General features: G+C 41.9%; 4 protein-coding genes across 6 annotated transcripts; 3 read left to right on the top strand and 1 right to left on the bottom strand.

Moving 5' to 3' along the window:
• The first annotated feature begins 2,654 nt into the window (after nt 1-2,654).
• LOC4345872 (phospho-2-dehydro-3-deoxyheptonate aldolase 1, chloroplastic-like) lies at nt 2,655-6,672 on the top strand. The gene is made up of 5 exons (XM_015794667.2): nt 2,655-3,153; nt 4,501-4,778; nt 4,905-5,181; nt 5,319-5,564; nt 6,188-6,672. Exons 1-5 carry the CDS (start codon nt 2,728-2,730, stop codon nt 6,476-6,478), a joined length of 1,518 nt encoding a protein of 505 aa, XP_015650153.1. The 5' UTR covers nt 2,655-2,727; the 3' UTR covers nt 6,479-6,672.
• Nucleotides 6,673-7,220: 548 nt separating this feature from the next.
• LOC4345871 (uncharacterized) lies at nt 7,221-14,586 on the top strand. 2 transcript variants are annotated; one of them, XM_015793057.2, is made up of 15 exons: nt 7,221-7,490; nt 7,747-7,835; nt 8,479-8,545; nt 8,640-8,750; nt 9,517-9,583; nt 9,794-9,842; nt 10,034-10,119; nt 10,319-10,572; nt 10,658-10,713; nt 11,083-11,168; nt 12,045-12,137; nt 12,733-13,099; nt 13,243-13,676; nt 13,821-14,049; nt 14,117-14,586. In XM_015793057.2, the coding sequence occupies exons 3-15, from the start codon at nt 8,517-8,519 to the stop codon at nt 14,308-14,310; spliced, it is 2,055 nt and encodes a 684-aa protein (XP_015648543.1). In that variant the 5' UTR covers nt 7,221-7,490; nt 7,747-7,835; nt 8,479-8,516; the 3' UTR covers nt 14,311-14,586. The 2 variants fall into 2 exon arrangements, with proteins under 2 accessions (XP_015648543.1, XP_015648542.1); XM_015793056.3 differs by having other exon boundaries at nt 8,635-8,750.
• Nucleotides 14,587-15,768: 1,182 nt separating this feature from the next.
• On the top strand, nt 15,769-17,906 carry LOC9269245 (large ribosomal subunit protein uL6m). Of its 2 annotated transcripts, none has more exons than XM_015793408.3 (2): nt 15,769-16,090; nt 17,314-17,906. In XM_015793408.3, the coding sequence occupies exon 2, from the start codon at nt 17,367-17,369 to the stop codon at nt 17,676-17,678; it is 312 nt and encodes a 103-aa protein (XP_015648894.1). In that variant the 5' UTR covers nt 15,769-16,090; nt 17,314-17,366; the 3' UTR covers nt 17,679-17,906. The 2 variants fall into 2 exon arrangements, with proteins under 2 accessions (XP_015648894.1, XP_015648895.1); XM_015793409.3 differs by having other exon boundaries at nt 15,944-16,093.
• Nucleotides 17,907-18,957: 1,051 nt separating this feature from the next.
• LOC4345870 (E3 ubiquitin-protein ligase ATL6) lies at nt 18,958-20,539 on the bottom strand. The gene has a single exon (XM_015793410.3). It carries the CDS (start codon nt 20,449-20,451, stop codon nt 19,210-19,212), a length of 1,242 nt encoding a protein of 413 aa, XP_015648896.1. The 5' UTR covers nt 20,452-20,539; the 3' UTR covers nt 18,958-19,209.
• Nucleotides 20,540-22,936: the final 2,397 nt, after the last annotated feature.

Here is a 22,936-nt window from a genome sequence, read left to right as displayed (position 1 = left end):
GCGAAACGAATCTTCTGAGCCTAATTAGTCCATGATTAGTCATAAGTGCTACAGTAATTTACATGTGCTAATGACAGCTTAATTAGGCTCAAAAGATTCGTCTCGCGTTTTTCAGGTGAGTAATGAAATTATTTTTTTCATTCCGTATCCGAAAACCTCTTCTAACATCCGATCAAACATTCGATGTGACATTTAGCGAACTATACAAGGACTTAATTAATTACAAGCCTTAATTGTAACTCAGCCTTACAAGCGTGGCCCTTGCTCGCCAGCTTTGGCCAATAGGCTGAAGCATATTTCCCCTGTAATTTGGTCAATCATTTCACTGTACGATGGAAATGGTCGACTGCGTGTTGCTGCTTGAAAAAATCAATGTGCTGGGCGTATTGTTTAACACTAAAATAAAAGAAAATCTTTGGATTTCACATCAGATATTTGACGGAATGTCAGAAGGGGTTTTCGGATACGAATGAAAAAACTAATTTCATAACTTGCCTGGAAACCGCAGGACGAATCTTTTGATCCTAATTAATTCGGCATTAGCACATGTGAGTTGCTATAGCACTTATGGCTAATCATAGACTAAGGGCATGTTTAGATCCCCTGGCAAAAATTTTCACCCTGTCACATCGAATGTTTGGACACATGCATAGAATATTAAATATAAACAAAAAATAACTAATTACACATATTGTGTGTAATTGCGAGACGAATCTTTTAAGCCTAATTGCTCCATGATTTGACAATGTGGTGATACAATAAATATTTGCTAATGACAGATTAATTAGGCTTAATAAATTCATCACGCAGTTTACGTGCAAAATCTGTAATTTGTTTTGTTATTAGTCTGTTGTTTAATACTTCAAATGTGTGTCCGAATATCCGATGTGACACGCCAAAACTTTTCATCCTTGAATCTGAACACAGCCTAATTATGCTCAAAAGATTTGTCTTGCGATTTCCCCCATACCTCTAAGGCTCTAACTGTGCAATTAGTTTTTTTAGTTTATATTTAAAATTCCATGCATGTGTCCAAAGATTCGATGTGGTGTTTTTGGGAAAAAAATTTGGGGAACTAAACCGGGCCTTATAGATGGCCATAAGGCCCGAGACCCAAGCACGGCATGACACGACTAGTGTTAGGCCCATGCCGGCCCGGCCCGACACGGCACGATCAAAGAAAATAGTTAGGGATCTAAAATGGACTTATCTTATCTTAGCCATATAAGACACAACCCAAAGAAGGATGCAAAATAGACTTATTCCAACCATATAAGACACAACCCAAAGAGGTAAGAGGGGAAATATACTTATTCTATGGAGAAGCACGATGGGCTATCGTGTCTTCGGGCCGGGCCAGCATGGCCCGAGTCTTATTGGGCCGTGCATGGGCCGTGTGTGCAGCCCGTGTGTAGGTACGGCCCGATCCGACGTATAGGTCAGACCGTGCCGAGCCAACTGACCTCGGCCCAGGCCCGGTCGTCCACCTATAGTTCTACTTCTCCCGCATGAGAAAAAAAAACTCCAACAGGAGAGCAGGCTAACAAGGTCGTCCACTTGGCTCAATAATCTGATCTTCATTCGACCTTATCATGCTCGGCAGCTCGAAGACCAACACCCTCCCGCCACCTCCATCTGGATCCTGTCAACCTCCCAACATTGGCACCCGCCTAGCCATCTCCAGCGCGCCGAGCTCGGGGGGCTGGTGGATTTGACCTCATCTCCTCAACCACCACTGACAGCCCTCCCTCTCGTTCTCACCCAATATTACAATTACTACGCTATGCACTAGCGAATGTCTTCTCCCGTTGCAACAAACGGATATATTTGCTAGTATTAGTAAAAAAAACTTAGAAAATAGATTGATATGTTGTTTTTTTAAAAATAAAATATGTTGTTTAACAGCTTAAAAAGCGTGTGTACGAAAAACTAGGGAGTAGAAGTTAGGATAGCTTACTGCCAAATGAAGCCTAAGATTTTCTATATTTCTATTCTAAACAGTCCAGAAGCCAAGGCCGAGAAATACAATATAATGATAAAAATGTCCCCGTTATGATAAATTTAGTTATGGCAATAAGACTACAAATACAATTTCTAAATTTAAGTAGTAACTAATATTGAATATGCCACATTCTATTATTACGAATCTGGACAAGTCTTATCGAATGGGACACACTGTCTAGTTTCATAATTGTAGGACGTATTCCATTCGATAAGATCTATCTACATTCATAATATTAGTATGTGTCTCATTTGAAAGTAGTTGATATATTTGTGACGGAAGACAAACTATATTTTAAATTCTGGTTACTACTAATCCTAACAAATGCAGTATGGTAATATGTAGTTGAAAATTTTCCTACACTAACTATAGAAGACAACGTTGTTATACCTCCATATGATAAAATGACAATAAATAAAAACCTTAAAATAGGTAAAATTTACGAAAGTATACGTCAGCCATTTCAACCACAGATAATAAGAATATGAAAAATATTTTAAAATATTTCATTTTCCATCGGATTATGCCGGTTTCCAAAGATATTCCATCAGGAAGCCAAGCTGCAAGCCTACAACTACAAATTGACAACCTCCCCCTAATATTCAAGAACTGTCAACAGTTTTTTAAGCAAAAACCGATATTCAACTCCCGCGAGAACCCATCTCCGTACCACACATCCTGAACCCCAGAGAGGAAAACCCTACCCTCCATCGCTATTCCCCAAAATGCCCCTCGCGCCATGCCCCTCGCCGCCCCTCCCCTCCTCCCCGTGGCCGGCGCGCGCCCCGCGCCGGGGCGGCCTCCTCCGCGCCCGCGCGGTGCGGGCGGCGCCCCGGCCGCCGAGCAAGTGGTCGCTGGGTAGCTGGCGCAGCCTGACGGCGCTGCAGCAGCCGGAGTACCCCGACAAGGCGGAGCTGGATGAGGTGCTCCGGACGGTGGAGGCGTTCCCGCCGATTGTCTTCGCCGGCGAGGCGCGCAAGCTGGAGGAGCGGCTCGCGGAGGCCGCCGTCGGGCGCGCGTTCCTCCTCCAGGGCGGCGACTGCGCCGAGAGCTTCAAGGAGTTTAACGCGAACAACATCCGGGACACCTTCCGTGTGCTCCTCCAGATGTCCGTGGTGCTCATGTTTGGAGGCCAGATGCCTATCATCAAGGTATAAAATTACCCCCGAATATCTTATTTATTCCCCTTTTTAATCATATCTTACTATAAAGTTATCCCCACAAACTCCTTAAGCTTATCATGCAAAGATGCCACATCATCGTCCACTAACAAGATGCCACATCATCATCCACTAATTAACAAGATGCCACATTATCATCCACTAACAATCATCACATTTAAACATCATGCAATATAGTTTTTATAATTTAAGAGCTTTTCAAATACAAACATGTTAAATTATCATCCAAAATAATTCACAAAATGTTTTAATATATATCTTTATTATGTTTTATGATATCCTATATATTTATATAGTTCATCCTCACTTAGTTAGTGCTTAAATGATTAATCTATGGTCCAAATTATCTTTCTCATTTTTTCCTCTAATTAAGTCATATCACATCAATTGTTTTTAGCCTTTAGATGATTAATCTATGGTCCAAACTATCTCCCTACTTTTCTTCTTCCATAAAGTCATACCACCTTACTTTTTACGTTTGAATCACCATTCTACATACTATTTAAATTTAAATTATCATAAACCACATTAATTTACTTAATCTTATGTTATCTAGCTATCTTACATGTTATTTTTTTTACTGTTATCATACTAAATTCCCACAGCAATGCGCGGGGTTTCACCTAGTAATAATAATAATTATGTCTCGCTACAAAAACTGTAGATTTTTGTATTCAGCATCACAATGTAATAGGAAGAATTGCAGTCTAATTTACTGCACCTCGAATTATTTGACAAGTACTTATAATTTTTATGCATTTGTGAAAGAACTTACTTGTTCAATCACAAATGTTTACATTGTTGTTCTCTTGTTTTGTTGTACCAAGAACTGAAAGCCAAATCAATTTTGTTTTTCTGATCAGTTTGCACTACACAGTTCACACAAAGGATTTATCGGTTTGTGTACACGATTAGATGAGTATATTTAGTGCATGTTCTTAATTAGGTTGGCACAATAAATCTTTCACAAGCGTCCTTTACTTGATGTTAAATACTGTAATAGAAGAACCCTTGTCCTGGTCGATATTCTGTATTGTCATTCAACTTCTGCAATCTTCTTTTGCTTGATTCTCTTTTTACAATGCAAATTAACTGTATAAGTGTATACTCTAATCATGATATATGTTTCAACTTTCAACTGTATGTACCAAAATTTCCATTGCTAGGTATTTCCTGCAAATGGAACAAATCTGTAGCTGTATCATGGATTGAATTTTCTTTTCTCCTGTTACCATGTTGTTTTTGCGTTCCTTTAATGCATTTCTAGTGGACATCGCACAGAATTGTATCACTTACTGTCTCACATGGAATATGTAGGTAGGAAGAATGGCAGGTCAGTTTGCAAAGCCAAGGTCAGATGGCTTTGAGGAGAGGGATGGAGTGAAGTTGCCAAGCTACAGAGGGGATAACATTAATGGGGATTCATTCGATGAGAAATCAAGATTGCCAGATCCACACCGCATGATCAGGGCATACTCACAGTCTGCAGCAACACTGAATTTGCTGCGGGCTTTTGCTACTGGAGGTTATGCTGCCATGCAGAGGGTAACACAATGGAACCTTGACTTCACAGAGCATAGTGAACAGGGTGACAGGTGGTTACCTTTATCTTAAACTGTCCCAATTCTTCATTGATTGCTTCTCAGATGAATTGATTCATGTAATTCATTTAAGCCACAGCCATATGCTCACCACTGCAATTCTTGTACAATGTTGAACAGGTACATGGAGCTGGCTCACCGAGTTGATGAGGCTTTGGGGTTCATGGCAGCTGCTGGTCTCACTATGGACCATCCTATTATGACAACAACAGAATTCTGGACATCACATGAGTGCCTTCTTCTTCCCTATGAGCAAGCACTTACTCGCGAGGATTCCACATCTGGCCTCTATTACGACTGTTCTGCTCACTTCCTTTGGGTTGGAGAGCGTACACGTCAGCTTGATTGTGCCCATGTGGAGTTTCTCCGAGGAATTGCGAACCCTCTGGGTATCAAGGTAAATAGGAATATTCCTACACTTGTCAAGACAGATAAATAGATAATGTATACCAAGTTCAAACTTCATTTGAAAGTGCAGGTAATTCACACTTTGTCCTAAAGGAATTCACCCTAAACTCATCAAACTAAATGCAGGTCAGTGACAAGATGGACCCAAAAGAACTTGTGAAGTTGATTGATATCTTGAATCCCCAGAACAAACCAGGGAGAATTACTATCATTACAAGAATGGGACCTGAAAACATGAGAGTGAAACTCCCTCACCTAATACGTGCTGTCCGTGGTGCTGGCCAGATAGTAACATGGGTTACTGATCCGATGCATGGTAACACAATGAAGGCTCCTTGTGGCCTCAAGACTCGCTCCTTTGATAGAATCTTGGTAATTCCTTGCATGGCCTACAGCCTACTTTTCAGTATTTGCTTGTTCCTATTACTTCTCAGTGGTCTGTAACTGAGCAATAGTCTTATATTTGCTGGACAGCCTAATTGCATATGCACTATGCTGCTATGCAGTGAGAAGCTGTTTATAGGGTGTTTCATGATGGAACTAAACATTATAATATATCTGAAACAACATAGCTTTGTCAAAATGATGGTTCTCGTTTATGCAGAATGTGGTAGGACACTAGTGGCTAGAGTTTGCCAATTGCCATTCATATATGAATAACTATCAACACTTGAAACAAAATGCGTGTAAAAGTGCATGACAAAGAGCAATCGTCTATAGCTCTGTCATGGTTTCATGGACCTGTAATCTAGTTCATTTTCACTATGACTGGTATTACTTCGTTGTAGTAGTTTGGTTGTTCTCTTGCTATTCAACAGTTCCTATCATCTACCAGCCGTAGTTTAGGATAAAATCTGAGACTTTTCACTGCTATGGTTCAGTCCTTGGGAGAAGTATCGTACACGTTTAAACTTCTACTATACTATTCATTTGACATTAACATGACCGGCGACTTAAATCAACTAAGATGACTTATGTTGCCTTCTTGAAACCAGGCTGAGGTGCGCGCATTCTTTGATGTGCACGAACAAGAAGGCAGCCACCCAGGAGGGGTGCATCTGGAGATGACTGGACAAAATGTGACAGAATGCATCGGCGGGTCACGCACGGTGACATTCGACGATCTGGGCTCACGATACCACACACACTGCGACCCGAGGCTCAACGCATCGCAGTCTCTGGAGTTGGCGTTCATCATCGCCGAGCGGCTCAGAAAGAGGAGGATCGCCTCATGGCAGTTGAACAAGAACAGTCATCTGGGCAACATCCCATCTTTGGGGCTCTGAAAGTCATATATATACAGAAACAGTGATAAGAAAAGATCAAATACCATAGGCAAGCTGTGAGCTATCCAATTGTCTTGTACTAGCTGTTATGTCAAGTTGTCAAGTTTCGTTTCATGTTACTCATGTACTGCTAAACAAGTCACCCTCTTGATTTACCCTGTCATATATAAATAAGAAATGCAAGTTCACCTTAATCTCGGTTTGAAACAGATTATTGAGCGAATTGTTTCTATAGATTATCTAGATAAATTAAATACTTTGATAAATAAGCTTAACAAATAACTAAAAACAAACGGTCTACGAAATAATAGAAGAGTTCTTTGATAAAATGTATTTTCCGAAGCTTGCAGTAAATAATCCGTTTTAACAAATGGAATAAAGAAAAGACCAACCTCGGTTCCGTACTCTTCTGTTTTCCTGCGCTGTGTAATGTCAAAATTCTCTAGTTTGTTTCGAGTTATTACAGATAAGTGAAGCAATTAAGCATACAGAGTACTAAGATTTTTGTATCGTACTATATTTGAACAATTTGCTTCTATTTTTTTTCCCTTTTGAGTTCTTCCGTTTCGACTAGTTTTTCCAAGTGTTAATGACGGCAAAGTCTCTGTGTGTAACTTTGTATAAATATAAGGAGACTTAAGCCAATTTGGTAATGCCATAATGTACAAATTTGAATCTGATTGAAATTCGCCAAATTGAAACCCGACGGCTTAAACCCACGCGGCCCGCGGCCACACGGCCCATACCCCACAACCAGAACATGATAGCGTCGAGGACGCCCGTCTCGCTCCACAGCCTCCTCGTCGCCGGCGGCCACGGAAAGCGATGCGTCGCCGGCGCCGGCGGCAGGAAGCGCGGCCGGGTGCAGCGCCGCCACCTCACGCAGGCGCTCGAGAGCTTCTGGAGGCACGCTCCCCGCCCCGCTCCTCCCGCCGCCGCTGCCCGCGGCGAGGCCAACCGCTCGTGGCAGCCGCCACCCCTCGAGAACCCTGCCTTTGAGGAGTATTACAAGGTGAGAATGATTGCTCGCTTTAGCCATAGGTTGGCCCGTGCCTATCGGTTTGGGGAGATTTGAGGTGAACCGGACTCTGCGCGCGATTTTTGATTGAAACATGGCGGTGGTTGCCTAATTGTTTAGTTTCAGTGCTGTTCTTCGGTGTGCTGCTTTGTAGGCGATATGCTGTGTTTTTTGCTGTAATGCTGCTTACAGAAAGTATGTGGGTGGAAATGTTGGTGCATCATGCATGTTCATGGCTGTGCCTTTGCAGGAGCAACGAATTGTTCGCGAGGAGGAGTGGGATGACTTCATCAGTGTGCTGCGGAAACCATTGCCAGCGACTTTTAGGATCAATGCCAGGTGATGCTGGTTGCTCTGGAATGAAACAATGCGACTTGCAGCTTCGGTGTTCATTTCATTATCTCATTCATTTGGTTTGCTAAACCTGCGTTGATGAGATAAATACAATTTTAGTTTGATATGCAATCATCCACTCATCCCCATTTTTTTCCTCCTGTTTTCTCATTGCTGACCATGAGTAGCATATGGCTGTCAAATTCTCAAGGAGGTTCCTGCTTCATGATCAGACTGTATCTTGCTTTACCTTCCATTCACATGCAACTATGCAAGGGGTTCATTGTGTATCTTCACCAGGACAACATGAATTCTGATTTCGTAACCGATAAGAGTTACTGATGGGTGCAAACTGTCACGCTAGTTTGCCACTCCAGAACTCATGTAGTTTTAGTCTATTTGTAATACCTGTTACCTTTTATGATCTGAATTCTCTCAAGAATGTAAGGAACATACTGTGCCGTTAGTGGCTTACAGCAAATTAGCTTTTTATTAGTAAATGTTGTGCTGTTTTCACAAAGAGTAATTTGCTTTTTACTTATATATGATAGTATGGCACAATAGTAGTCTAGAATCTAAATTTATTCTCGATCACCTTCTGGTCTTTTTCCGGAGTAGCTGAAAGTTTGTATTCTTTTAATCTTTTCAGCTCCCAGTTTTTTAAGGATATTTGCTCAAAGTTAGAGAATGACTTCAAGAGATATTTGGAGAGTGAGGTTGCCACCCTCTTTATTTACACACTTTACTTAAACACCAGTTCCTGCCATTCTAATGTATTTTTTATAAAAATAAATTACTTGCAAAGGTTAGTGATGAGTATGGAGAAGATGCTATCAGGCCCTTGCCTTGGTATCCAGGGAATCTTGCATGGCATTTGAACTTCTCTCGAAAGCAACTGAGGAAAAATCAAGCTCTTGAGAGGTAATTACATCTAATCATGTTTATAAGAATTCTTGTCTATGGCATGTAATGTTTTTTGCTGTCTGCCTACATGTCAAAGTCTGTATATGCCAAATACACCGCTTCAAATTTTGCAATCTTTTCACCAGAAAGGAAAGAAACAAAGCTGCATGGAAAATCTAGTAAACAATATCTGAAGTCTCATTTATGTTTGCAACATGTGTATGCTATTCTTGTAGTATGCAATGGTCTATTTTATGCCTTATGCCCTTACCTTAAACTCTTTCATTTATAGTCCGTGTAACATGTGGTATCTTTCATTTGGACTTCTCAACCTCATATTCTTTTACATGGATTCAGTTTTCATTTCTTACTATGGCATTTTAATGCTGAAATTTTTATGAGTTTCAAGAGTACTGGCTGTGAGTAATTTTTCAGAACATTAGCCACCCTTTCTTGTGTAATAAACAACGGTTCTTGTGGAACTCTGGAAGCTAGGGAATGGTTTAGTTGCATCGCTTGTCATGCCATGCAACCAGTCGTCACCAACTTATTTTACTTTGCTCTCTTTTCTACTCTTTCTCTCTCAAATTGTTGTTATACTTAGTGATGTGTCCAAGCTGTCTAGAATTGTTGCTGTTGATTCTTTACATGTTTGTGTTCAATAAGAAGAGAGAATTAGGATGCTCATCGCTGGGTGCTCATCACTAAGTAATTAACTCTGTTGCAACCTTGATGTAAATCTTGGTTAGGCTACGCTTTTGATTCATTGTTTTTTTCGTTGCAGTTTCCATGAGTTTTTGAAACATGAGAGTGAGGTTGGTAATATAACCAGACAGGAGGCTGTTAGCATGGTGGGTACCACTTCCCAATTCGCTTGAGAATTATGTCTCAGATGCTTTTATTTTATAAATCCTGCATTATCGATGTAGGTTCCTGAAATGTCCTGCAAGCTGATGGTTTTGTCAAATTAGCTTTAGTTTTTTCTTTAACATTTACTCATTTTAATATCTCTTGATATCTTATATTAATCCTTGTTTTAATAAATGAATTGATTCCTGCAGGTGCCACCATTGTTTCTGAATATACAACCTGATCACCATGTTCTTGACAGTATGTTACTGTAATACTGCATAGCTTCTATCCATTATCTTAAACATTCCATGTGCTCATAGTTTGATAGTAGTCAACTCCGTGTCAAAATGTCAGTGGATGCTGGATGGGTTTGATTGGAATTTTGGAAGACAAAAGAGTCCTTCAGTGTAGTAACATAGGCCTGACCAATTTTTATGCATCTTGTACAGTGTGTGCAGCACCAGGCTCTAAAACTTTCCAGTTACTTGAGATGATTCACCAATCAAAAGAGCCAGGTTTACTTCCGAGAGCACTGGTACATTTCTTCGTTTGGTAAATACAGCATTCAACTATGTTCTCATAACTTCTACGGGTTTGCAGAAAAGAAACTTAGCTATATTATTTTTGCTGACTACTTTGTAAAGCTAATACGACTCCTATTGTTATTACTCCCACTGATATCAGAAATGAAAACTGACCTTAGATATCTTTTCTCTCCACGAGAGTGTGGTTAGGTGGTAGCTAATGATGTCAACGCGCAAAGATGTGACCTCCTTATCCACAATATGAAGAGAATGTGCACAGCCAACCTGATAGTGACAAACCATGAAGCGCAAAACTTCCCTGATTGCCGTATTGCAAATGACCTTTCAGAAATTTATAAAAAAGACTGCAAACCTCAAAGATTAGAATTTGATCGGGTACTTTGTGATGTCCCCTGTAGTGGTGATGGAACTATCCGCAAGGGTCATGACATGTGGAGAAAGTGGTTAGCACTGAACCTTCTATTCTGTCTGCTGCTGTTATTTCCCCACTCTTTTTTCCTCAGGACCACAATCTGTTCTGCTGTTCAGGAACTCAGGCATGGGGAATGGACTTCATCTTCTCCAAGTAGATATTTCTATGCGTGGTAAAAATTTGGAACATCCCTAACACTACTAAGTGCATAATTGAATCTTGGTATTTGGTATCATGGGAGAATGAGATGTTATGATGTTCTCTTTGCAACTGAGCTAGCACCCATGAATCTTTTATGAATCAGATGGCCTTTGTTATTAACTGTTTCATAAATGTGAGCATATGCAGTATAGCACCCTACTACTTAGGACCTTTTGCAAAGTTCCTCCAGAGAAGAGAACACATAAACCATCAGTCCATCATATTGCCAATGCGAATATTATTTTATTTGGTTTGAATCCCTTTTGTGATTGAAATATATATTAGTTGAAAGTTCTGTGATTTATTATCCAGAGTATCAAACCTAGAATTTTCTCTTCAGGCATTGCCTTACTTAAAGTGGGTGGAAGGATGGTTTACTCAACTTGCTCAATGAATCCTGTTGAAAATGAAGCTGTTATAGCTGAGGTATTTATTACTTCGTACTCCGAAGTTACATTTTCTGCATTATAGCATATTAGCATTTACCATTGAGCTGTTGAACATGAAGTTGTTATTGTGAACATATTGTAGACTGGCAATGAGCTAATCTCTGCGTACTTTAGGACCCACTGGAGCAGTTTTGGTTTGCGTTCTTAGTTGCCTTGTTGGGCTTATATCACAACAAATTAGTATACTAAGGAAGCTCATTGAATAAGCCTAAGCCATGTGATCTTTTCAAGCTCACTAGTCCAGATATAGCATAGTGGCTGCTTAAGCATTTAACACAAACACAAGGCCCTTCTGGAATACCTCATTAGATGGTTCCCTGGTAATACAGTCAACAGTTCATCATTATTCGTTATTTTTCAATACCAAAGACAACAGCTTTCGTGCTGATCACTTGGAGCAGTTGACTATTTATGGTGACTTGGTCAGGAATTTATGGTGTATGTGGCCAAATTAGCTATGCAGTGTAGTACCCCCCTCTGTGGCTCCGTCCCCAAAGGGCTCCATTTTTTTGCTACCAACTTGGACAAGTGTTGTCCAGGTTCGTAACCAAAAATGGACTCCTTTTGGGACAGATGTTGTAGTATTTAATGAAGGGAGAGAAATATTACTGAGGAATATTAATTTTATTAGAGATGAAATGACTACTTAAACTGTTAAAGATCAGGGCCTAGCTTGTGCCCTGGCTGTTTTGTGGGTACCAGTTTTTTACTGTATATTATTATTATATTTTTCTTAATTGATTTTAAGATTTTTTTTCCAAACCTTTACTACTACATGCACATTCTTTTCTTAATTTATGTTCCATATGTAAATTCTCACTGTGAACTGTTTATATTTCTCATAATCATGCAGCTTCTTCGGAGAAGTGGAAATTCTGTCGAGCTTCTTGATGTTTCTAATGAGCTACCAGAATTGGTCCACCGTCCTGGACTTAGCACTTGGAAGGTACTTTGTGCACATTTCTATATCATTCCCTACCTCCTGATTACCCTCTCCTTTTTTGTATGTGTTCAGTTTTCTTGGTATGTTTCATGGGTATAGACATGTGTCTGGATTTTCGCATGTTTTGCAGCCTTCCTGATTACCTTCACCAATAAGTACTTCACCTGCTGAATACCATCTGCATTCTCTGTATGGTTCTAATGCCCATATATACCTATGGATGATAACGCGTATGGTGTTCAGGCACTTGTGGACATCTTATCACTAAAATGAAAATAACTTCAACTTGCCATGAATGTGTCGGTACAACTTGCCATGCCTATATTCTTTGACTTGGTAATAGGATGGTCTTAATTTGTGGTCAACTGGTCATTGACTAAATAGGTAAGGAGTAAGTTAAGAATGAAGAGGGAGTGCCTCGATTTTGTTATTAGTTTTTTGTTTGCAGAATATGATACTTCTACATTCTAGTTTTCCGCTGTAGTGTTCAGTTGAGCGTTTGTTCTACATTGTATGTTAGATAATCAAAGTGGTCAAACTTTGTTGTTTTATTCTGCCTGCCCAAGCTCCCAATGGAATCATTTTGCAACTCATGCAGGTTCAAGATAAAGGATCTTGGTTTCAGAATCATGACGATGTCCCTTGTGATAGGAAGAATGTAATATTACCAAGCATGTTTCCGTCAAATAATAGCATCCAGGAAGGGCAATCTGTGTGTGATGACATTGAAGTCAACACAGGTAGCAATGGAAGCTTCTCAAGAAACTTCAGCATTGAAAAAACCAACAAAGTTTATTGTGATACAGATGGAATTTCAAATAGCAACACCACCAAACATTCTGACTCTACTCCCAACAGTACAAGCTCAAATTTTCCTCTGCATCGTTGCATGAGAATTGTTCCTCACGACCAAGACAGTGGGGCATTTTTCATTGCAGTTCTCCATAAACTGTCCCCGTTGCACGGTAACATCCTCTTTAGTTACTTTCCCACAAGTTTATTTCAAACATTTCATGAACATTTGCATACATACATTCTGATCTGATTTGCTGTTGTGCAAGCTGTTAATAGCGTCAATATGTTTCATGTGCTCTTAACATTCTTTCAGAGTGCCAGATGGTGGAGGTGACAAAAACCGAAGTTCTTGATGATGATGAATCGCTTGAAGAACAGAAAAAAATTAGCATAGATGCTCATACTTCAGAAGATAGCAACTTAACTGAAGTTGCTTTGGTTACTGATGATGTAAAAAATGATCAAGCTGAATCAGGGAATAGAATGAATAAGTTGCAAGACCAATGCAAGTGGAAAGGGGTTGATCCTGTATTATTTTTCAGAGATCTAACGGTGATTAAAAGTATTGTATCGTTCTTTGCGATCAATATATCTTTTCCACTTGAAGGTCATCTGGTAACTAGAAGTGCCGATCCTAATAATGCAAGGAGGATATACTATGTATCAAAATCAGTCCAAGAAATTTTGCAACTGAACGTAGAAGTTGGAGAGCAGCTTAAGATTGCATCTCTTGGCCTCAAAATGTTTGTAAGTGCTCTAACCAGAACTTACTGTTCACTCAATCAGCTCTTTTCAGGAATCTGCATTTTGTAGAATCAGAGGGAGGATATGCATTTTTTTAACCTCAATGAGCTTACTCTAATAGTACTCTCTTTCTATGTTCTCACTCAGGAAACACACCGATCAAAGGATGGTTGTCCATGTGCATATAGGCTATCGTACGAGGGCTTGCCATTGCTGCTTCCATACATCAGCAAGCGGATACTCTGTGCATCTCCAAACGATTTCCTGCGCCTTTTACAGTACAGGACCGTTAATTTTGCTCACTTTATTAATGCCAGATTTGGGGAGGAAGCTGCATCATTGATACCTGGTTGCTGTGTTGTAATCTTACGTGAAGGTAACGTTACTCCATATGAAAGTCTAAAAGAGATTGTGTGATAATGTAAATCTTGTTAATATTGCAGGTCATCAGAACCTAGATTTAGGTTCTATAACCATGGATCCCACCACAATTGCCATCGTTTGCTGGAGAGGCAAGGCAACACTGAACGCCATGGTTTCTCCACCTGATCGGAAGGAGCTGCTTGAGAGGATCACACAACGCTTCGGGCTCAAAGCATTGAGAGTGGAGGAAGAGAACCCCCGACGGCAAAATTAATTGATGGATGATCAACGTTGTCACATTGAGATGGATGATCAAGAAGTCGTGAGGACAGCAAAACGGAGCTGACACGGGTGATGGTATAGTGTGGTGGTTTAACTCATACTCGCTCCGTATTAGGAAAGAAAGTTGTTTTGGACAGTGACATGGTCTCCAAAACTAGCTATGTGATAAAACTAGCTTGTGCTATTTCTGAGAGTTACCTTTGGTATAGTGTGGTGGTTTAACTCATACTCACGCAGTATTCGTAAAGGAAGTCGTTTTGGACAGCAACACACGGTCTCCAAAATATAACTTTAACTTCTATAAAAGTATTTATTGAAAATTGATATATGTATACTTTTATGAAAGTATTTTTCAAGATAAATCTATTCTTATAATTTTTACATTTTTAAACCCAACAACTTAAAGAGTTATTCATGATTTATATTTTTAAGATTTGACTTAAATATTATTCTAAACGATTTTCTTTATGAGTACGGAGGCAGTACGCAGCTAGGCCAGCTGGGAATACAAAACATTTATGCATCTGTCCTGTCACAGCGTTTAGCATCTATTGTGACTGGGTCCTAACCCCTAATTCCTAAACTCATCTATTGTCGACGGGAAAAGCAAAACGTGGCGTGCATGTCCGGCAGAGCATATACATCGGTATGTCTTGAAGAACCGTCGGAATGCTATGCTAATGTGCGTGCCCATCGTACGGGATGTTTGATGTCTCCGACATTACATTTCAGGGGTGCGTAGAGAACACGCGTCCGTACGTGGTGGCGTAAATGTGATACATCTTGGTGTTGTGTGCTACTGCCTAATACTAGTAAAGCTAGATTGATGCCAAAATATACCATGTACTCCCTTTATAAAAAAATATAACCGACGATAATAAAAATTTGAAATCACATATTTTATGAATCTGGACAACCTCATATCATATCCAAATTTATTGTTCTAGATGTTGTCAAATGGTTGTCTTTTTTTTACAGAGAGAGTATTAGTTTAAAAGGTAAATGGAATGATTTTGGTTTGAAGTCAAATCATTGGCACTACCAACACTTAATTTGGTTAAGGTACTAATCTACTACCTCTGTTTCAAAATAAGTGTAGTCGTGGATATTCGTGCCCAACGTTTGACCGTCCGTCTTATTTGAAAAATTTGTGAAAAATTAAAAATATTTAATCACACAGAAAGAAATTAGAAAAAACAAAAGTCATAAATAGACAAAATGGTACGATCGAGATCGAAAATGGTATCCCTTTTACATAAACGACTTTTGATCGATCGGGAATTTTCGTGATAGTTTTCACCCTATCGGTGAGTGTCCGGTTAAAAAAAAAATCGAAGAACTTATTCAACAAAAGTCTAGCCCCCACCTCCATCTGCATCGTGGGCCAGATGTTAGGCCCACCAGGTTTGCCCCACCCTTAAACCCCACCAAGGCCCAAAACAACCCTTCCGTCACGCGCCGCCGCCGCCGCCGCCGCCTCTCTCCTCCGTCGAGCGCCGCCGACGGCCGACCCACTCTGTCCGAAGGCCTCACCGTCCGCAGGTCCGGCTGCGGCTGGAAGTGGGGGTGGCTCTCCGGTGACATCAAACAGTTGCGGCGCCTCACTCCATTTCGAGGGTTCTGCTTTTGCAGAGTCCGAGATTTTCGTTCCAGATCCACGTGAGTTTTCTTCGGTCATGGAGGCGTCGGATTAGTCCACTCCGGGCACGGGATTGACGCCTCCTCTTCACAAAAGTCGGAAGCTCCCTTCAAATTGGGCATCTCGTACTCAGGTGGTAATGGTATTCTAGTTCACTTCTGAATTATGATTCGTTCAAGAAACTTTGTATGACGTCCCTTGTATTTTTAGTGCAAATCCTTTCTGAAATTCTTTGAAAATCGTTATGATGGACAGGTCTTGAGTGGATGGATGATGAGATATCTATACTTATTGATAGCCATTGTGATAAGAGAAAAGGAATAGGCTATTATGGAATAAATTATAGAACATATTGGTTCTAGACATTTGTTTGGAGACTGGAGTATTCTTGCAGTGACCTGTTGCTGTAGTCGAAACTCGCAGTTGCTTCAGTAGCATTTTATGATGTTGTACTGTTAGTTATAGCTAACTTGTAGTAGACTTGTAGCACTACACACTTATCGCAGGCATGCATAGGCTCTAGTGCATTATACCACTTTCAAAATCCTTCTGTGCTGCCTGTTGGTTATTTGGTCCATCATGCTTCACTTGTGATTTGATCTTCCCACAAGTGTACCATGTGATGAACTTGATGGGTGCATTGTGTTGAATCTCCTGAAATTAATTAGATATTGTTCACATAGAATTGTAACTAATTATGGCAATTATGCAAGCATTGGAAGCATGAGGTTTTTCAGTCCTCGGCCAAAAAAAAAAGGGTATCGAAACTACAACTTCTGAATGACTAGTTTGGTACACTCCCAAGAACACTAATCACTGTATCTGTGCCTCACCAATCAGTGTGGCTTTGTCCATGTCCAACTTAGTAATTTCATTGCTGTTGCGACCCCTATCCTCAATTTACTTCACCTGCAGCTATTGCCTTCCATTTCGTACCTTTGCCCGCAAAAGGATTTTCAGGTGATTTCAAGATTTAGGATAACATATTGTTACCTAATCTGGAATGCTTTCTTATTCTCTGTTTGAGACAAGAAATTAGTGCTTTGGGGACTGGGCAGTGCTCCTTGTCCTCTTCAGTAGTGAGGACTTGTTTTTTTTTTTTTCCTTTCAGGTTCTCATTCTTTTGTATTTGCCTAATAATTTAGAGTGGGACCTTTATCCTGTTTGAGATACTGAGACATAACTATGGGATATCGTTACTCCGCTATGCATTTACTTTTAAGTAAAAAATTGATCCTAAGTAATTTTGTATATACCTCAAATTCTCAGTACTGGCGGCATGCATGCTTGTAGTCCTGTTTATTGACATATGAATGTTCATTTCTCCAATTAACCTACAATCCTTCTTTTGTTAAGGTGACTAGGAAACAAACTTTTCACCATCGGAGACATTTCCCTGTCTTATTGCAATGGAAGCCAAGTTTTTCCGGTTTCTGAAGCTTGTCGGGGTCGGCTTCAAAGCAAGGACAGAGCGTGAAGGCCGTGAGTTGTTTCTGAAACTTGGTTACAGCCACGAGGTGCAGTTCACTGCTCCACCTGCCGTTCGTGTCTTCTGCTTTAAACCCAACTTAATATGCTGTACTGGTATAGACAAGAATAGGGTACACCACTTTGCTGGCGCTGTTCGAAACAGTAAAACTCCAGAAGTATACAAGGGGAAAGGCATATTGTACATTGATGAAGTTATAAAGCTAAAGCCAGGGAAGAAGCAAAAGAAGTAATTAAATTTGATTTTTAGCCTGCTAAGATGCTCTGTAGCACATTTTTAGTGGCGCTTATGTTCTTACTGTTTCATTGTGTTGGATCATCTTTGTCCCGGTACCATACTTAAAGGCTTAATAATTCGCTGTATGCAATGTATGTGAATCATATGATGAAACTGCATCCAAACCATTGGGATAATCCACCATTTCCGATCATAATAACTTTCAATTGTTTTTTTGTTGTTACTATACTATCCAGCCCAACTGTCCTAGACATTGAACTCAGTGTAAAACAAGCTTAGATCTTTGCATTTGAGGGCGTTTTTTTTTTTTACTCTGAGCTAATCTGTACCTTTATATGTATGATGTTATTTGTGATAGTGATGCCACTAAAGGCAAAACTCAAAACTCCGCTCGCGAAATTTCCCCATGAAAGTAATATCTTACTCTATTTGGTAAATGGAGTCATGTAGTTAGACTTGAAAAACATTTAGCGTCTAATATGCACAAAAATATGAAAATTTGTCTTGTAAAACTGAGGTCAATAGATTTGGGCAAATCTATTCTCATATCTATTTGAAAAGATGAGCATTTATATTTTTTTTAGTTGTTTAGACAATAGATACTACTTTTGAAAAACTCAAAAACTTGTTCGGCATCGAGCTACATTGTAGCATCACCCAAACCACTCTTAATTTGGGCCAAGTTTATAGAGTGTAAGTGTTTAATACCTTAGTATTTGACAATATCTGAATTTGAAATTCATGATATTTTTTTTCCAAACTTTAAGTAAAGCCCAGCACTATAAAGCATACTGTTTCCCTGTTTTAATATATTTTTATTAATTTGTTACATACTTTTTTCCTGGTTTTAATAACTTTAATGAACATATGAGAAGAAAAAGTAGCCCTATGTGTGTCCTGAATTCCTGATTGATAAGGAAAAATGAAGGACGACAGTACCGCCTAATTAAGCACCGGATGGTGATTTGACGGAAATGTCAAAATAGCCTAGATGAATGTACAGGGTAGTAGGTACAAGTATCAAACAGCCGGCTGATCATTTTCCATAACATATTTTTGTCAAAATTTTGAAAGTGAAACGCATGACTAATTGGAACAGATAGGTGAGTTGTCCAATATACACGACGCTTACTCCTTGTCTGCATTTACACAATTAGCTAACCTGCTATCAAGGAAAAGCATTTGTTCATCAAGTCAATATTACTACGAATTTCTCCACTTAAAAGTCTATCAACAAATAAAACTGAAAAAAAAGCAAAAATACTAGTACTACAGGACAAAGCTCATCATGAAATTAAATGGTGTACCCCTAATTACAAACGAAGCATAGAATCGCACAAAATTGTTTCAACCAACCATAATTTTTTTTGCGACTTTGTAATCGAAGAAGAATAAAGTTTTGTGACTTTATGTACACACAAATTGCCGCCGAAAAGAGAAGAGAATTAACGGTGACGACAAGGACGCCTTCCTAATATTAGTGGAGTACTTCTAATACTTTGACTAACAATCAGCGGGACACGTCATCATACATGGTCACCAAGTGGACGTGGGCACGCGCCGCCGCCGCCGCCGTCGCAGTGTTGCTCCACGGAGGCGGTGCAGTCGCCGGCGACCTTGGCGCCGTCCTTCCCCGGAGAGTCGGCTTCGGCGCCGCGTCGAGCGGAGCCCCACGCCGGCAGCCTGGCCGAGAACGTGCGCATCAGCGACGACACGTTGGACCACCTCCCGGACTGGCCGAGCCGGACGCTCCTCCCGGCGCGGGCGCCGCCGCCGGCGGCGGCGGTGGTGCGGAACGATTGGAGGCTCGTCGTGCGGCGTAGCCTCGCCGAGGTGACGATTTCCCGGAGCACGTGATCGGGGAGCCTCAGCGTGTACCGCTCCGCGGCGTCGTCGGCGGTGGCGGGCACGGCGGCGGCGGCGGCGAGCGAGTGCCCCGTGGTGTGCGACCGCGGGAACTGCGGCGGCCGGCGGCCGGACTTGCTCCGCAGCGCGCGCTTCACGCTTCCGATCCGCATCAGCTCGGCCGCCTCCTCCCTCCTGATCCTCTCCTCCGTCTCCTCGGCATCCGCGACGACGACGTCCACCGTCACCTGCTCTGGCGCCGCCGGCTGCGGCGGCGCAGCCGCAACATCTTGCCCGGTGGTCAACGCATGCGGCGGCGCCAGCGGCGGCGGCGGGACGCCGGCGTCGAAGGCGAGGTTGGCGCGGCAGACGGGGCACGTGACGTGGGACGCCAGCCACGCGTCGATGCAGTCGGCGTGGAACGCGTGGGAGCACCTGGGCAGCAGCCGGAGCGTCTCGTCGTCGTCGAACTCGCTGAGGCACACGGCGCACTCGAGCGCGCCCTTGCCGGCCTTGTGCGCCTTCACGTCGGCGTACGCCATGGTCGGGAACGCGCCCAGCACGGCGGGGTCAAGCCCCCTCACCCTCCTCGACCGCGCCGCCGCAAACGTGAACCCACCACCCACACGTCCACCGCCGCCGCCGCCGACGCCATACCCCCCGGGCCCACCCAACGGCCCGCCGGCGCATCGCCGGATGTAGATCGAGAAGAACCCGAGGAAGAAGAAGGCGGTGACCAAGACCACGATCACGACGGCCATGGACGGGTTGAAGCTCTTGGGGTTGAAGTAGTTCGGGCCGGGCCCGGACGTCGTCGGCTGCGCCGCGCCGCCGCCGACCAGCGAGGCAATGACGACGGCGGCGGCGGCGAGGAGGAGGAGGCGGCCATTGTCGCCGCGGCGGCGTCCTCGCGGCGACCCCATCGGAGTCAGTGGCTTTCTCCTTTGCCCCTTTCGGGTGGGGCGAATTGATGGGAGCTTAGCTAAGGCGGGAGGGAGAGAGTGGCACGGCAAGTGTTGATACGTGAGAGGACGGGGATAAAAAGGGCGGGAGTTAACGAGGTGCAGTGGCACGGGCAAGGGTTTGTTAAACCACCCTGAAGGAAAAAACGGAACGTACCCCGCCACCCATTTTCCTGCACAAAATGTAGATTTTAGAGGGCGGCTTTAGAGGGATGGCTGAGGTGTAAAAGATCGGTGGTGGATGGTAGTGACACGTAGATGGTGCTAGAGCCGTGGGATATGAGGGAGGGAGGGAGGTGGGACAACATCGAAGGCGAGAGCATCAAATGTAAAGTGGTTATCACACAGAAGCGACGGTGGCGTCTCGGCAGAGGTATCAGAGAAGATGGGTGCACCTCACCACTGCTCGGTTATAGGAAGAGAAGGGTTGGAATGAAGGAGGCCAGTTTGGTGGGCCTTGCTAGTACTGTCGAGGCAGAAGAAGGCTATGCACAGGGGGTCATTGGTGGTGGTGGACTGGTGGGTGACCGGGAGGGGGATGGGGATTGCGTCAGCGGCGGTATTGGGGTGAAGGAAAGGAGAAAGGAGGCAGTAGAGTTGGGGGGTATCACACAAATCTTAAAGTCATCCTATCCATTAAAAAAAATCGACTAGTGCTCTCTTCCAGTTGACCGACTAATAATAAGCCTTGTAATGTTTCATTTTGAATTCCCACGAAACACTACGGTGGATATTACTTATGTGGGCACCATGGGTAATATGTCATCACGTGTCCAAAGTGACCACCACATGTATTGGATGAGTGGGATCCATGCACGCATAAATAGCCACTCATCCTCGGTGTATCTATGATCGTGATTGGCACCTTTCAATATTATTAACTATGATGCCAAGTAGTGAGTACGAGAGATATTCGACGGAATAGTTTATCGGTCAACTTCAACCCAAGATAGGCCCATGAAACCACTCGAAAATGTCCCAGGGGACTTGAACCAAGATGCTACATTCCACGATCATCTTAATTATTCAAAACTCTTACTAATGCTTTGCTAGGCCCTAGGAACAACGACTAGCCTCGTACTTTCTTTACAAGCAATTGATAATCATCGTAAATGTACAAATATGGATAAGAGGTTTCAACATATTACAACTTGCCCTAGAATTTTTTAGGAATCCAAAAACTTTTTTTTTAAAAAAAACATATATTTCAAACTGCCCTGGCGGTAGCTAACATCTAGTCTGCATATGAAATAGAGATTAACAAATTGGGCAGAATCTTTCCAAACCGTTTCCGTTTCAAAGAAACCTAAGCATAGGTGACGAGTAAGATGGGGAGTTCTCACTAAAGTCTCATCATCAGCTCTAATTCAAAGCAATGTTTCTAATATTAATAAGCGTCTTTGGAAATTAAAGATACCCCTTAAAGTTAAGATTTTTTTCTTTGATACTTGCGTCGTGGAGTGGTGTTAACAAAGGATAATTTGACAAAAAGAAAATGGCAAGGATAAGAACGATTGTTTTTGTTGCAATGACGAGACAATTAGACATCTTTTCTTCGAATGTCGTTTTGTCCATTTTGTTTGTTCCATCATCCAAATAGCATATGGACTTCTTCCACCGCATTGTGTAGCACATATATTGGGGAGCTGGCTTGCTGGAATCCATAATAATCTAAAAGCACATGACCTGTTAGGAGCGTCTGCTACTGGTCGCTTTGGCTATGCAGGAATAATATGCCTTTTTATTAAAAAAAGCCACATCTTCACCATTGCAGGTTATATATCATCTTATCCATTGGCTTCATACATAGGCTTTTCTATAGAAACCTGTTTCGCAGGATATAGTGCTTGCGGTATGTCTACATTTGGAGAAGTTGGTCAGGGAGTTTTTTACCTAGGGATATGGGTGGTGATCTAGTCTTAAGATTGGTGGTTCTTAATACTCCGTGCTTTTGATGGAGATGATAAATGAATTGTTCATGGGTGACGGTTGAGTCTTGGATTGATGGCCCTCAATACTCCATATCATTTTTTTTCTTTTTAATATGGATTTGTATGTTCGACTGTGTGTATCTTAGTTATGTAGAGACCGAAAGTGTTCTCAGAAAAATTGTATAACCTTGTTGTAATTAATTCAGTAAAAACTTCCATTATTAAAAAAAGAAAAGGTGACGAGCAAGGTACGGGTTCCATATGCACGCACGTGGAACATGCCAAGTGCAGTGCAGAGACCAGCATCTTTTCTTCCTTAATTGTACTCAGCCATGCTGTGCCTGTGCAACAGAGCAAAAGCTTCTCCTAAGTCCTAAATCTTGTTCTCTTCTGCTTGTTTTATTGAGGCTTGCAGCTAAGGCTGAACTGAATCGACGACGACCAAGGATAGCGACGACGCTGACGACGACCAAAACAAAAAAACGATCTTTGCGTGAGGAGGAAAGAACGGCGAC

Source organism: Oryza sativa, chromosome 8 (genome assembly GCF_034140825.1).
Source record: "Oryza sativa Japonica Group chromosome 8, ASM3414082v1".
Lineage (NCBI taxonomy): Eukaryota > Viridiplantae > Streptophyta > Magnoliopsida > Poales > Poaceae > Oryza > Oryza sativa.
The sequence above is the reverse complement of the archived record's forward strand: the minus strand, read 5'-3'. Positions and strand labels throughout refer to the sequence as shown.